General features: G+C 52.4%; 2 protein-coding genes across 5 annotated transcripts in view; both read right to left on the bottom strand.

Annotated features, from left to right (window-relative positions):
• Positions 1-2,134: 2,134 nt before the first annotated feature.
• Positions 2,135-5,204, bottom strand: Insm1 (INSM transcriptional repressor 1). Its single transcript, XM_034495347.2, has one exon. The coding sequence runs from the start codon at positions 4,842-4,844 to the stop codon at positions 3,282-3,284; it is 1,563 nt and encodes a 520-aa protein (XP_034351238.1). The 5' UTR covers positions 4,845-5,204; the 3' UTR covers positions 2,135-3,281.
• A 6,719-nt stretch (positions 5,205-11,923) lies between these two features.
• Cfap61 (cilia and flagella associated protein 61) overlaps positions 11,924-13,469 on the bottom strand; it is a 272,260-nt gene continuing 270,714 nt past the window's right edge. For all 4 annotated transcript variants that reach the window (XM_076929907.1, XM_076929906.1, XM_076929908.1 and 1 more), the window contains one exon: positions 11,924-12,369. In XM_076929907.1, coding sequence (XP_076786022.1) covers positions 12,169-12,369 — 201 coding nt within the window. In that variant the 3' untranslated portion in view covers positions 11,924-12,168. The remainder of the gene's footprint in view (positions 12,370-13,469) is intronic.

The following is a 13,469-nucleotide window of genomic DNA, read 5'->3' as shown; positions in this document are numbered from 1 at the left end:
CAGAGCCTGAACAACCCTCACTAGGGACCCTTTTTTGTAAGAAGAAACTCCTCCCGAATTATCTGTTTCCTTGGATTAAGAGGTCTTTCTGCTTTGTCTGCACCAAAGTCCTGGGCACCTGCCGAGCAAACAGTCAGATGAGAGGTGTTGCGCCCTCTTCAGCTGTGCCTAACCCCAAGACACACCAGACATCACTCAACTGTAGCAGTGCCCTATCCAACTGTGCGCACCCAGGCACTTAACATGCTCCCCGTGTATCACTGTACTTACTGGCAGGGCTTGAGTCCAGCCAGACTCCTTTTAGACTGAAACTGCCCGGCATTCTGGGCAGCTGATAGGTGTGATTTCCTCTGTCCATGGTGCTACCAAGAAGGAAGGAAGGACTTGTAGCCTGGGCGTAAGTTCCCCACAGCAGACCTTCCTAGGGGTGTTGCTGTTCAGTTTCCCTGTAGAGCTCCCACTGTTCCAGCCTCAGAGAAGGAAAGCCTGTGAATGACAGGCACGCTGCCCTGGGCCTCAGAACAACGATGACAGCGAGGAAAGAGGGCAACGCGGTGCCTCTCCGCTGTTCCAGGAACAAGCTCACTTTGGGTCCAAAGCAGTTCAGAACACCCTTGCTTTTTTTGTTTTGCTCGGTCCAAACAGAAATAAAGAACTGGGCTAGCGATCTTATTTTTTCCTTTTTGGGCTCCTCCCTTTCAACCCAGGTTGCTAGCCTTATTCTCTCACCACCAACCCTTCATGGTGGTATAAGAGGGAAATCATGAACTGGCTTCCACTGCCCACAGCAGTGTTTGCATCAGTGTAAAGAACCGTAAACTCTCCACTATCTGAGGAAACTCGAAGAGAGGAAGGGTGACTTCCTCTTGGTAGAATATTGTGCTAGCTTGAATTCCTTTGAAATTAGTTCACCCATGCCCTTCATCTACGCCTCGGGGGCAACTTGAAACATCTCTGTTTATTATGCAGCTTCTCTTAGAAGCTCACACACATAAACAGAATGTTGGCTTTTCTTTTGGAGATTATACCTGTTCGACTAGACTCATTTCCCTGGTAGACAGAGGACCACTGGTGAACGAGTAAGTCGCATTTGCATGTATAAAGATGAGCAGTGGTGAATTCACACCCTGTGGTCAAGGGCGAAATGGCTAGACCAACACAGATGGCAGCTGCTGTTCCCAGAAACAAGTCTTGTCAAACGGGGACAGAATTCATGTTTAAAAACAAAAAACCAAACATTGCTCTACTGCCACTGGGCATCCATACACTGCCCGGTAGCTCGGAGGGGGTGCTTCAGTGGGAAATCTTTAAAGACTCCACACTTCCTTTCCAATTCCTTTTCCCCCACCCGCCCGGGAGATCTTCACAGCGTAAATCGCTTGTGTCTCTTTGGAACCCTAATGAGCTTTAAGTGAAACGTAGGAGGGCGACACAAAAATCCAGGGCACAGTGGTTTGTGCAGTGTGGCTCTGCTCCGTAATCGCACTTTCCAGAATGCTGTGGGTGATCAACAGAACCCTTCTTCAAAGAGCTGAGTGACAAATAACGGAAAACATTGTAATTGCCTGTTATTAAATTTAATACCCCAAACAGATGGTGTTCACTCCCTCGCCCCTGTTTCTGTGCCCAGTGCTTGGCTCACCTGATTGGAAACTTATTTTAGAGCCCTCTCTTCAAACCCAGTTGCTGAACTTGTGTGTTGCATCCATACACAAAGAATTTTCTGCTTTCTCCTAATTGGCCCTTTAGAATGATTAAAAATCTCCCCCACTTTATTTGAGGAATGGCTATCACCAAATTATAGACAAGGTAAGATTATGCTAAATAAAAGTGGGGGTCCCTGTATCTGCTGTGCAGAGGGCAGTTTCTTTTGATTGCTTAGTTAGGCGCAGCTGAAAGGCTGCTATGTATGGCTGGCTCTAACTCACTGTCTAGTACATTTCGGTCACAAAGGGCAGAATCTAAGATATACAGGTTCAGCTGTGAAAAATCCCCGACTCTTGTGAGAGGAGAGGAATTTTCCTACCCATAAGAATAAAGGGTGCTTTTAAGACACCACTAAAAAACACCATTTAAAATCTGTTTTAGATCCTCCTTGGAGGGAACTATTTGATGCTGAAATAAGACCACAATATTTTGACTTTGAAAATATTTTATTTGAATAGTAAATATTTATACAGTTGAAACAGTTCTATCGAAGCTTTCTATAAATAGCTAACAATTAAGAAAATAATGTATGTAGAAAAGAGATTGCATTTAAAAGTAAGAGCTGTCGGTTGTACAAGGGCCTTGGGGCCCCTCAAGCAGAATAAAATGGTACGTTGTCTGTAATTCCCTCGATAGATAGAAAAGTTAAAACTTTCAGCAGACCCCTCTAGAAAAAAGGTTCTTTCCTAAAATGCACAGTGAAATGTCAAAAGTGGAAGGGGGAAAGCTCACAAAAAAAAAAAAATTGAAGAGAAGAATCTGCAATCAAATAATATCATAATCTTCATAATTAATATAAATAAATAAAGAATAAATAACAATTGCCCATAAATCAACATATACATGTAAAGGGAACTCAATAGTCGTACCTCAACAAAGATGATCAAATCAAAAGTCTTCCGTGAAATACTGAGGCAGTTACTACAGCATCTCGTTAAAACTCCCCCCCCCCCCAAAAAAAAAACCAATCCCCAACAGACAACAGGTCAAGGCATTTGTGGCTATACTAAAGAAAACTCTTTTTTAAGCAATTTGATTTGTTCACATACAAAAAGGTAAAGCCAGACTCCAGCAGTTCACAAGCCATAATAAAGCTAATCGTGTGGGAAGTTCAATTTACAGCCTGTGAAATATAAAGGCATTTATTCCTCAAGATTCACCCAAAACAACCCGTACGCTACAGACATTGAGAGCAGAGATTGGTAGGCAGAGCAAACCGCATTTTCTAGACCATGAACACAGCGAATACTAGCAAGAAAAACAGCTTTGCCCCTCAAAGGGAGGCGTCCAACCACGAGACAAACGTATACAGCATTTTTTTTCCTCCCCTGTACAGAAAGAGACGGACTCCTGTTGCGCCATGGGGGCTGGGGGGCACAACGCAAAAGGGGTGTGGTCCAAAGGAGTCACAGCGAGAAGACCAGGGTTACCGTCACGCCACACCGAGAGAAGCGAAGACACTTTCACCCCGGAATGGGGGTAGGGACCCCCCAGATCAGGCATGGGGTGCGCGCTCTCTTTGTGGGTCTCCAAGTGAAGGCACAGTTCTGGGGGCCCCGGACCGAGGGCGCACTCTAGCAGGCTGGACGCACGGGCACCTGAAGGAGGATCACCTGTCTATTCTCAGACGGGTGGCACTTGTTGATGTGCCGTGTCAGGCCCGGGGAGCTGTAGAAGGTGGCCGGGCAGTACTTGCAGGGGAACACCTGGGCAGCGTGCAGCAGGCGCAGGTGGCGCTCCTGGGCGCCCTTGCTGGGGAAGGTCTCCCCGCACACTGGGCACAGGTGGCACTCGGCGGCCGCACTCAGGCCCAGCACGCCTGTCGCCTCGCCGTCGCCCGAGGCCTCCTGGGGCGCCTTTTCATCGGGCCCCGCGTAGAAAGCCAGGATGTCCTCGGCGGGGGGCGGCGGCGGCGGCGCGCCTTTGGCCTGCAGAGCCTGGTGATGTGCCAGCAGGTGCTTGCGCAGATAGGCCTGACGACGGAACTTCTTGGCGCAGTGGTGGCACTCGTAGAGCCCATCCTCGGAGCCTGACTCGGATACGCCGCCGGGGCTCGGCGTGTCCCTATCGCTGCTGCCACCGCCGCTGCCGCCGCCCGCAGCCTCGCGCGCCTCCGCCCTGGTGGCGGCTTCTGGCTCCGGCGCGCGGGCCGCCGCGGGCGCCGGTCGCGGTTTGTGCCAGCGGCGGTGCGAGGCCAGGTTGGCCGGGCAGCTGAAGACCTTGGCGCACTCGGGGCAGCGGTACTCCACGCGCACGATGCGCGAGCACTTGTGCTGCGCCAGCGCGAACGGGTCGGCGTACTCCTCCTTGCACAGCTGGCAGATGAACTCGCCCAGGGGTCGAGTCGCGCCCCCCGCGCGGCCCCGCGGCGCCTCCACCGGGCCCTCCTTGATCTTGAGCCCCAGCACCGGCGACGTGGTCACCTCGTCTTCGAAGTGCAGCTTGCGGATGGCCTTCGGCTTTTTGGCGCTTGGGGCCTTGGCTGCCTTGGCGGGCGGCTCTGCAGCGACAGCGGCGGGGGGCACGGGTCGCTTGCCCGGGGGCCGCAGGGCTGCGGCGGGGGACAGTGGAGGACCCGGCCCAGGACCCCGGGCCGCCTCGGCCCCGGCGGAGAACGCAGTGCCCATCTTGAGTTCGGCGGGCGCGAAGAGCAGCGCGTCTCCGCCGCAGGTGCCGCCGCCGCCGCCGCCAGCGCCGTTGGCGCCTCCGCCTCCCCCTGCGAGCAGCGCGGCGGGCGTGGGGAAGGACTCGGCGGACACCGGCGAGCCCAGGTTGAAGCTGCGCTCGAAGTACTTGTGCTTCTCGTGCTCGCGGCTCACCGGCCGCGTGGGACTGTAGAGAGGCGCGGGGTGCGCAGCCTCGGGGTTGCCGAAGTGCGCAGCCCGCGGGCCCGGAGGGGGTGGCGGCGGGCCTGGCGCGCAGGCGAGCGCGGCGGCGAGCGCAGCATGGGCGCGCTCCGCGAGCGCCGGCGGCGGAGGTGGCGGCAGCGGCCCGGGGCTGGGCACCGGGGGCTCGGCGCGGGCGCCCCCGCAGCCGGGTGACAGCAGCAGCGCGCGGTCACTGTCCTCACCGCCGCGGACCCGGTAGGACACGGGCGTGGACTTCTTGCTGCGCTTCACCAGGAACCCGCGGGGCATGTTGGCGCGGTGCAAAGGGCGACGCACTGGCTGGGTCCCACCTCCGTGCTCGGCCCTGGCGGCCCTCAGCGCCCCCAGCCCATCGCCTGCACGCGGCGGCTTCGGGACTCTCGCGGTGCCCGCGGCTGCTGGCCCGGCTCTGCGCTCCGCACGCGCGTCCCTGTCCCCGGGCCCGGGAGCCGCTCCCTTTTAACGGGGGGAGGGGGCCATTGTTCTCGCCTCCCGCTTCCCCCGGAGCCAATCAGCGCGTCCGCAGCTCCTCCGCCGACGAGGGCGGGAGAGCGGCGGAGCGGCAAAAAAGGGGCCGGGACTCGAGGGTCGCCCGGTAGGTGCGGCAGATGTACCTGAGGGCGCGGGGCCCCAGCGCGCGCCCCTCGGCCGCCCCGCCCCGCCGCGCCCGGCGCCGCCGCCCCGCCTGGCCCAGGCACACGCCCGGCCCCGCCTCCCTTCACGGTCTGCTGCTCCTCTATGGGGAGGCGCACGTGCCTGGGCTTTGTGTGTCTCCTCCGGGGGGCGCGGAGCCGCCAAATGGGCCCGTCCATCAGCACGACAATGTGCGCCCCCCTCCCGCGCGGGGATTACCCGCGGGTCGCGAGCTAAATAGCAACAAAGGAGAAGAATGGCCCCAAATATGTCAGGAGGGTTCAATCCGCGAGCCGGAGCCCAGGGGGAAATTGGGCGCGCTGATGGGGTGGGGGCAGGGGCGACTCGAGGGCCGCGGCTGCGGCGGGAGAAGGGCGCGGGAGCCCCGCGCGCTGTATGGAAAATCCATCGGCAAGGGGAACACGCTTCTGAAGTCGGGACAGCCAGTGGCCGGCCGGTGCCCTGGCCGGGGGACCTAAGGGTTCGGAGAGTAAACACCGAGCCTGCGGGCTTCGGCGGAGCACAGCGTCTGGGCTCACAGGCTCAGCCTGACGGTGGGCCTCAAAAAGCTGCTCTCGAGTTGGAGAAACTGTTGGCATAGCACGTTTTCGATCATCCCCGGATGCGGGGCTGCAGCCCTGGCCTGCTGGCTGGCTTCCAAAAGGAACCCGAATGTCTGAAGTTTCCCTAATATCCCTGAAGCCGGGGGTTTGGCATCCTTGCCTGGGTCGGACCCAGGCTTCAGGAGCCTACTAGCTGGCCAGGGAGTAGGCAATGCCTGTGGAGTTGACCCAAGCGGGCCACGCACGGTGAAGTTGGTTTCCACCCTCTGCACAGCCTCATGCATTTTCATTCTGAGCGGGCATTTTGTCTGCGGGTTGACATCAGATGCTAAATCAAGGGCTCCAATCAAGGCGCTGCGGAATAAAGCAACGGCCTGTCTGGGAGCCACCCCCCCCCCCCCAGCCGTGCCCCCTTCACCTTTGTGAAGGAAATTAACCTCCCGCTATTGAGCGAGGGTCGCGGCCAATCTGGACGCAAAAGAGACGCGTGCTGTCGGGGGTGGGGGGAGGTGGGGGTGGCCAATCTGTCCTCAGAGGGAGCCTGCAGCCTGAGAGGACCAGCCGCTTTCCCCCCGCCCCCCGACCTCCACCCCGCCCGAGCCACTGGGAAGAGACAACAACGAAGGACACCCCTGGTACACACACACCACACTCGACGCTGTATTTGGACCCAGACCCGACAACTTGTCTAGGGATCTCTTCCCTGCCTAGGGCTGAGGAAACACAAAAGATTGCTTTTCTCAGGGAAAGGAATAGATCCCTATGAAGTCCGTCACCAGGGAACAAATAGCCAAGACTCATCAAATGTCATAGCTGTGGAGAATGTCACTTTACTCAGAGAGAAACATTTTTTTTCCCTTGCAGTGAGCCTAGATTTTTGCTGAGGTTGACTTACCATTAAATTCCACTGAAGGCATTTAATTGTTTTGGGGTTTCCCTCTGAAAATACCCTGGCTTGGAAATTAAATACAGTTTGTTTTTTTTTTAAACAGAATCCACTTGAGTAATTGTAATGGGGACAGTTGTTAAGGTGAGTTAACTCAGAGAAAAAAAATCCTATGATTTTATGTCTGTGATTTTTTTTTTAAACCACCAACTGAAGAGAGAAAAATATATAAGCTGCTATGATGGGTGCTAGGTCTTTAAGAAGTTAGAAATTCTAAAATGAATTACAATCCATGAATGTTTCGATCTGAAGAATAACTTATTTCTTTGCTCTTTCGAGCTCTGATTAATACTGCTGATGAAATTAGAAGAGAGAGGGAGAGAGAGGGAGATTCCTAGACAGCTTTGGACAATTTTATTTTCTAATCACGAATCCCATCTGGGTTGTGGAATAATGGGGCGGGGCTCGATGGGCTACCCCTATCAGGATATTTAGTCTTGCGTATGTAACACCCTTTTTAATTCAAAAGGCTACCGGAAGAGTTCGTCGCCTTGTGAGTTCTTACAAACAAACAAACAAACAAACAAAAACCCCACTAATAACTGTAAAAAAGGTGTGTATGTTTGTTAGATGGTTGGGGGTGCGTATGACCAACAATTGAGAAAAACAAAGAATAAAATTAAATTAAAATAAAAAACCTTGCTCGAGATAATTCAAACAGGGCACTTGATTTAGTCAGAGAAATCTATGCAGATATCCAATAGATATTTTTCACACCGGTACAGTTAAAATAAATGGAAACATGGAAAGTCCTGGAACACTTAGTCTGCGCCCTCGGACACGTGCTCACACCAGCCGCCCTTCAGTTGGTGCAGTCCAGCACCGGTGGTGATAGGTCTGCGGGATTTTCTCCGAACTTGTCTGCCTGCAGGGACCCGAACACCTACTCCTGCGAAGTGTCTTCCCCTGGGAAGAGCAAAGTTCGCTGCGATTCAGAATAATGGGCGCCGGAGCAGTGATGGAGAAACCTTGATCATTACTTTGCCTTCTTTAAGGAGGCCTTAATGGGAATCGGTGGGAGGCTGGGCACCCAAGTGTCCCAAGTGGACACCAAGGTGAGGACTCCTCTCTCTTCATGAACAGCTTGGGGATATCCCGCCCCCGCTCCCCCCCCCCCCAGGCCTCTCCTTATCCTTTCTGGGAGGTGGGTACCAGTTCCCAAGGCTGCAGAGGCCGGCTGGGCTCGTTCCCATCATCTATTCCTGTGGATGCAGCTGCCGTCTGGGGAAGCATCGGGACAAGTGCTATGATCACCAGCACTGCTCCGAAAGCAAGCTGAAACCGCTGAGAGTTTCTAGAACTTGGGAGTCTGGGTAACTGAGTACAGACTTTGGGAATTTAACCGTGGCTTTACAGCTGTGTTAACAGCTTTGACCACTCAGAGGGAGAAGACCCACAGGTCAGGGGTCTCAGCCCTCCGCCGTACAAGGAGAGTTTCTGGGGATACCATGGTTGTGTGTGTCGGGGTGAGGGTCCCCGGTATTCTCTCTGTGGTTCTGCTACAGCCTTCTCTCTTGACTTAACAGAAGCTCCCAACCATGGCCCCCGGTTTCTACAGGACACGACTCGAAGGCACTGCGTCCCATGTCCACTGCCAGGTCCTGGAGGATCCAAAGTGCAGAAGCTTTGTGTTTGCAGGAATGAAGGGTTGTCTTGTCAGTCCCAGGAGCACGCGAGAGACACGCGCAGGCGGGATGCCGCCGCCCCTCCCGGCCTAGTCCGGCCTCTGGGCACCTTCCGGGCCTCCCCGCCCCATAGGCCGCTGCCTTTGTTCGGCACATTAGCATAAAGCTGCCACGGATCTCCCGTTTAAATAATTCCACACAAAAGGAGAGTGCATGAAAGAGATCGAACAAGGGTGAAGCCGCGAGGCCGCGCCGGGCGCCGGGCGCGGGAGGGACGCGCTCGAGTGTCCCCTCCCCTCTAGAGCCCAGGGCCCCCGCAATCTGCCGCGCGCCCATTATGAGGCCACCGCTTTTATCCACCCTCCCTACACACCAGTGTGCCGTCGGGCCACCGCACACTCATTGGAGTGCCCTTAGGGCTGTTTGTTTTTGCGTTGGATAGGGACTGGAAGGGAGGACGTGGGGTGGTTGGATTCAGGGCTGGCTGCAAGAGGGGCGGCGTTTGCTAAGTGAGAATGTGGGAATGTCTCAGCTACAGCCTTTGGACAAGAAGAGCGCGGGACAGCACTGCCCGAGCCCGGATGACGATGAGCCTGGATGCAAAGTCGCTCCCCCTCCCCGCCCCCCTTCCCGGTGTCTGAAAATGAACCCACAGAAGCGGAACCAAACTCCGGCGACCCCACTGCCAACACCCCACACACGCCACCACCCTCTGGGAGCCGGAGGGATACTTTGGGCCTGGGCCTGCTTCTGTCCTTGGGTCAGGCCGTTTCTCACAACTTATCCTTAGAGTTCACTTCGATCCCTCTCCCGTTTGGAACACCTTTCCACCCTTTCTCTCTCAGGCCTCCTTTGACTGTTTTATTCCTTTCCCCTTGTCTCCTTCCCTCCTCCCTGGCATTCTTTCCACATCTCCCCACCCCATGACCACCTCTCTTTAGGTCGGTCTTCCTCTCTTTCTTTCCACCTCTCTCCTGGTCCTCTTCCTCACTTAGTCCCTTCCCCCTCGACCTCAGACTGTCCCCCTGCCCGTCTCTCCCAGCCCCCTTCTGCCAGAGTATTTCTTAGCCTGTCTTGACAACGCCTTCCCCATTTTCCATCACTGTCCTTCCTTCATTCACGCTCTTCCTCTGTCCCCTCTTCCTCCTGTACCCTCTTCCACTCTTCTCTTTTTCCCTCCCTCGATCTTCCCCCACTCCTTGCTCCTCTACCCCCACCCCCAAACAGGCCAACGTGTGTTATTTTATTTGTCTAGAGAGAGCCTATTTGTTCAGTGATGTGTGGCCTCCTGGTCGCCTGCTTTAATGGGGGACGCGGAGGCTGGGTTTCTGTGAACATTAGCATACAGCTGCCGGGCTCCCGGCCCCGGCCCCGCGCTTACTTTATGCCGGCCTTATCTTCACTTCTCTCAGCCAGAAAACAATCAACAGCTCCTCACACACGCGACTTTCCAGCCCTGGCCCTGCAAAGACTGGCTTGCCCAACTGCATTCTCTCTCTCTCTCTCTCTCTCTCTCTCTCTCTCTCTCTCTCTCTCTCTCTCTCTCTCTCTCTCTCTCTCTCTCCCTCCCTCCCTCCCTCCCTCCTTTAAGGGTAAATATTGATTGCCTGATTTTAGTCTCTCTCTCTCTCTCTCTCTCTCTCTCTCTCTCTCTCTCTCTCTCTCTCTCTCTCTTTCTCTCTCTCTCAAGTTCCTGTGATATTTGAGTGTGATAAAACCAAAAGGAACCATCTGTGGCAAGGAGGAGGCTACATTTCTTATTTAAGAACTGACATCTGTGAGAAGAACATTAGAGGCATCTGTGAAACAGTGTTTGGAAATTTAACTTTGGCGTCTTTCTTGACAATATTCTCTGGTTACAAACAATAGAATTCCCAAATCAGGTGGCGACCCTGAGATGTTCCAGTGTTGGTCTCTTTGAATCTTTATTGTGGACATTATCATCTAGAGTCCTTCCTGAACTGTGATCAATGGTTGTGGGGCTTCATTTCTTAGGAGACTTATTCTTAATGGCTGCACATACATGCCAACGGTCCTAGACTCAGAAACTTGCTTTCTAAAAGTGAGACAAGGATTAAAATGTCACCAGAAATCTTCAGCAGGCCACAATATGCTTTAGGTATTCTCACACCTGTTGTGATGCCCATGGCTACCTTTTTAAAGGCAGCAAAGAAAACACTGCAGTTAACAGATTTATGCGGGACTTGCTGTTAAGGTTAATGTAGTCCTCTGGGGTCACTTTTGTGTAACTAGAGGCTTTATCATGGTAATAGTTGGTCACAAAAGTCATAACTGTTAAACCAGCTCACTGACTTTGTTCTGTAACCTCTAGCCCAGAATCCCAGAGCCTGGCACCCAAACGTTCTGCATTTGCTGATGAGTTTGACCCAGGACATCTCAGGAAAGGGACAAGGGAAGAAAGAGTGTCTGGTGCCTGAGCTGACACCCCTGAAATATGTGCTGGGTGTGAGTTCTGAAGCATGGGCCAGCAGCAACTGGTTCCCTTTCAAGAGTTAGTCTGTACCAGATGGGCTGCCGCTGCCCTCCCCTCACTGTCCCACATTTGTGTAAAACCTATGTGTGAAGGAATGAATGGCATTTATTACTTGCCTTTGTCTGGCTGCAGGAAAATCGGAGTTCAGTGTTCCGGAACAATTTTGTTGTGAGAAATGTCAAACAACTTGGTTGCTCCAAGTGCCCAGGCGGCTTGTGGCAGAGCTGGTGCTCAGAAACTCCTGGCTTACCCCCCCCCCCCCACTTTGCCTTGCAGAAGCTGGGAAAGTCTTGCCACTGAGCCTTTGTGTGGGTGGATGGGGGGAGGTAGGGCGCTAAAACCCATACTTGTGTAGATAAAATACAATTTAAAGCCCTACTGTGGGTCAGTTGTGCCACGATGTTTCTGTTTGTTCCTGAATCCAGGGCAAATTAAAACTGGCTGTATTTAGAAAAGAAAAGAAGGCTGCTTCCTTTCTTTTCTTTTCTTTTTTTTTTTTTTTCTTCTCTTCTTTGAGATGGTTTCACTTTGCACCCCAGGATGGCCTCAAACTCACTATATAACTCACTGCCTTTAAATTCATAGTAATACTCCTGTCTTAGCCTCTGGTAGTGAGTGCTGCAGGACAAGGAAAGAAATCTGATCCACATTGGGTATTTGAGGAACCAGTCCTTCCCTACCTCACTCCTCTGGAGATCAGTGTCAAACAAAATGAACTAGAATAATTTCCCTCTGCATTTTAGAATTTGCAATCTCTTTGTGAATTTCCTGGTCTTACTTTTTTTTTCCCCTTAGCCTTTATATTTATGGTCAGCAAAATGAATAAAAAACCAAACAAACAGTAAGGCTCTGAAAGTAGCCTACTTGGTTTCAAAAGGTCAGGTAGGTTCCACCCAGTCCTCCTGAGGGGGGATTACAGATTTAATTTCTCCTTGTCTGTTTACCAATTTCTCATTCTGGGCACATAATTTTTTTTTTTTTTTTAATATATTACCTGTTATTAACCGGCATACATAGAAAGGGCTAATGGAATGAGCAGCAGAATATTCCAGGAAATCAAACAGAATCACACTCAAGGTAAAAATAAGTTTTGCTTAGTAGGAGCTCATTTTATTACTACACTGGATTATTCTGCTCAGAACATGCCTGTGTTTGTAACGTTCCCTGGCTTAGCAGTGCCACACAGCCGAGCGCCACCTACTGGAATACGGGGAGAACACCGGAGGAAGAAAGTGTATAAGAGCAGGGTGTGTGGGGTTGGGGGGGTCCTGTCTGAAGAGCACTTGGCACTGACAGAGAGTGGAAGTGATGCCAGGGGAGGCGCTGGCTACGGCTAAATGATGCCTGGCCATGCGTACATGGGCAGGTGGTACTGGTTGTAATGAAGGTAATCTAGAATGCTCTTCTCCAGCAGGCTTTTGTAGATGGATTCTTCAAAAACCCTTTGGAGGTATTTCTGGGGCTTCTCACTCAGGTTTATTTCCTCCTCCTCTATCTGGTAGGCTAGCTGCTCCATGGTAGGCTTGTCTTCCTCCTGTGAATGCAGTTAAGAGGCCAGAGTCAGAACTTCCTGGCACTCAGAGCCACCAGCGCAGGGCAGGGTCAGCTCCCCAAGAATAGGAGCTTTGTCTAGCTTTGTAGAAATTCTTTATAAAGGGGACAAACCACACATACTGCACAGTTATTCTTATCATGTTCAGTGGACACTTAAGTACACTCACACTGTTGCACCTCCATCATCCTGGACACCATCCATCCGTCTTCAGAGTTTGCATCCCAGACCACAGAAACTGTCTCTGTCAACAGGAACACACAGTCCTGTCCCCCATTTCCCCCCCCCCCCCCATTCCCTGGCTCCTTCCTGAGGTATCTTAAGCAACTGCAGCCACACACTGCTCATGTTTTCCTGTAAGGACTCTACTTATCACGTAGCATGACGTTACCAAGGATGGGAATTTTAAGCCCTTAGGTTTTTTTTTTTTTTTTTCCAGATAAAATTATCTGCTTGCTTTAATATTTGGGCATGAAACCCTCTAGGTGGTTTATTATCTTAGGTCTTGGTTAATGAGTAGAGTTTACAAACCTCAGAAGTTCTCAGTACAAATTCTTATTAACATCCTGAAACACAGGACTAAGCAAGAATAAAGTTATTTGAGGCTCTGCTCAATCCACAAAGAGTAGAGGTTTTCTGACACCTTGTGAAACTTTCAAATACACAGGTGATGGTGCACACTTTTAATTCCAGCACTTGGGAAGCAGATTCAGGTAGATCTCTGTAAGTTCCAGGCCAACCTGGTCTACAGAGCAAGTTCCAGGACAGCCAAGGCTACATAGAGAAACCCTGTCTCAAAATAAAAATTTGTTTTCCAAACACACAAGTGGAAAGGCCGAATGCCACCCAAATCCTCCAGGTGGTCCCTGCTGTGAGGTCCGGCCCACCTACAGCAGGGTTGTGATTAAGGATTTTGAGGTGGTGCGCTCTTGTTAGCATAGTGACTCCTGATCCCTCAAAGCAAAGTCACAGTGTATTTTATACCAAATTCCAAATAGGAAAAAAAATATAAGTTATTTGTGAAGTTCTACTGGACCATCACAGATGGGAGGCTCACGCTGCTTGGAGGCACATTATCATCT

This window comes from Arvicanthis niloticus, chromosome 2, assembly GCF_011762505.2.
Source record: "Arvicanthis niloticus isolate mArvNil1 chromosome 2, mArvNil1.pat.X, whole genome shotgun sequence".
NCBI classification, from domain to species: domain Eukaryota; kingdom Metazoa; phylum Chordata; class Mammalia; order Rodentia; family Muridae; genus Arvicanthis; species Arvicanthis niloticus.
The sequence above is the reverse complement of the archived record's forward strand: the minus strand, read 5'-3'. Positions and strand labels throughout refer to the sequence as shown.

What these genes read in the sequence shown, in the direction of transcription:
- Insm1 (XM_034495347.2), bottom strand. Translation starts at nt 4,844, where the DNA reads ATGCCCCGCGGGTTCCTGGTGAAGCGCAGCAAGAAGTCCACGCCCGTG.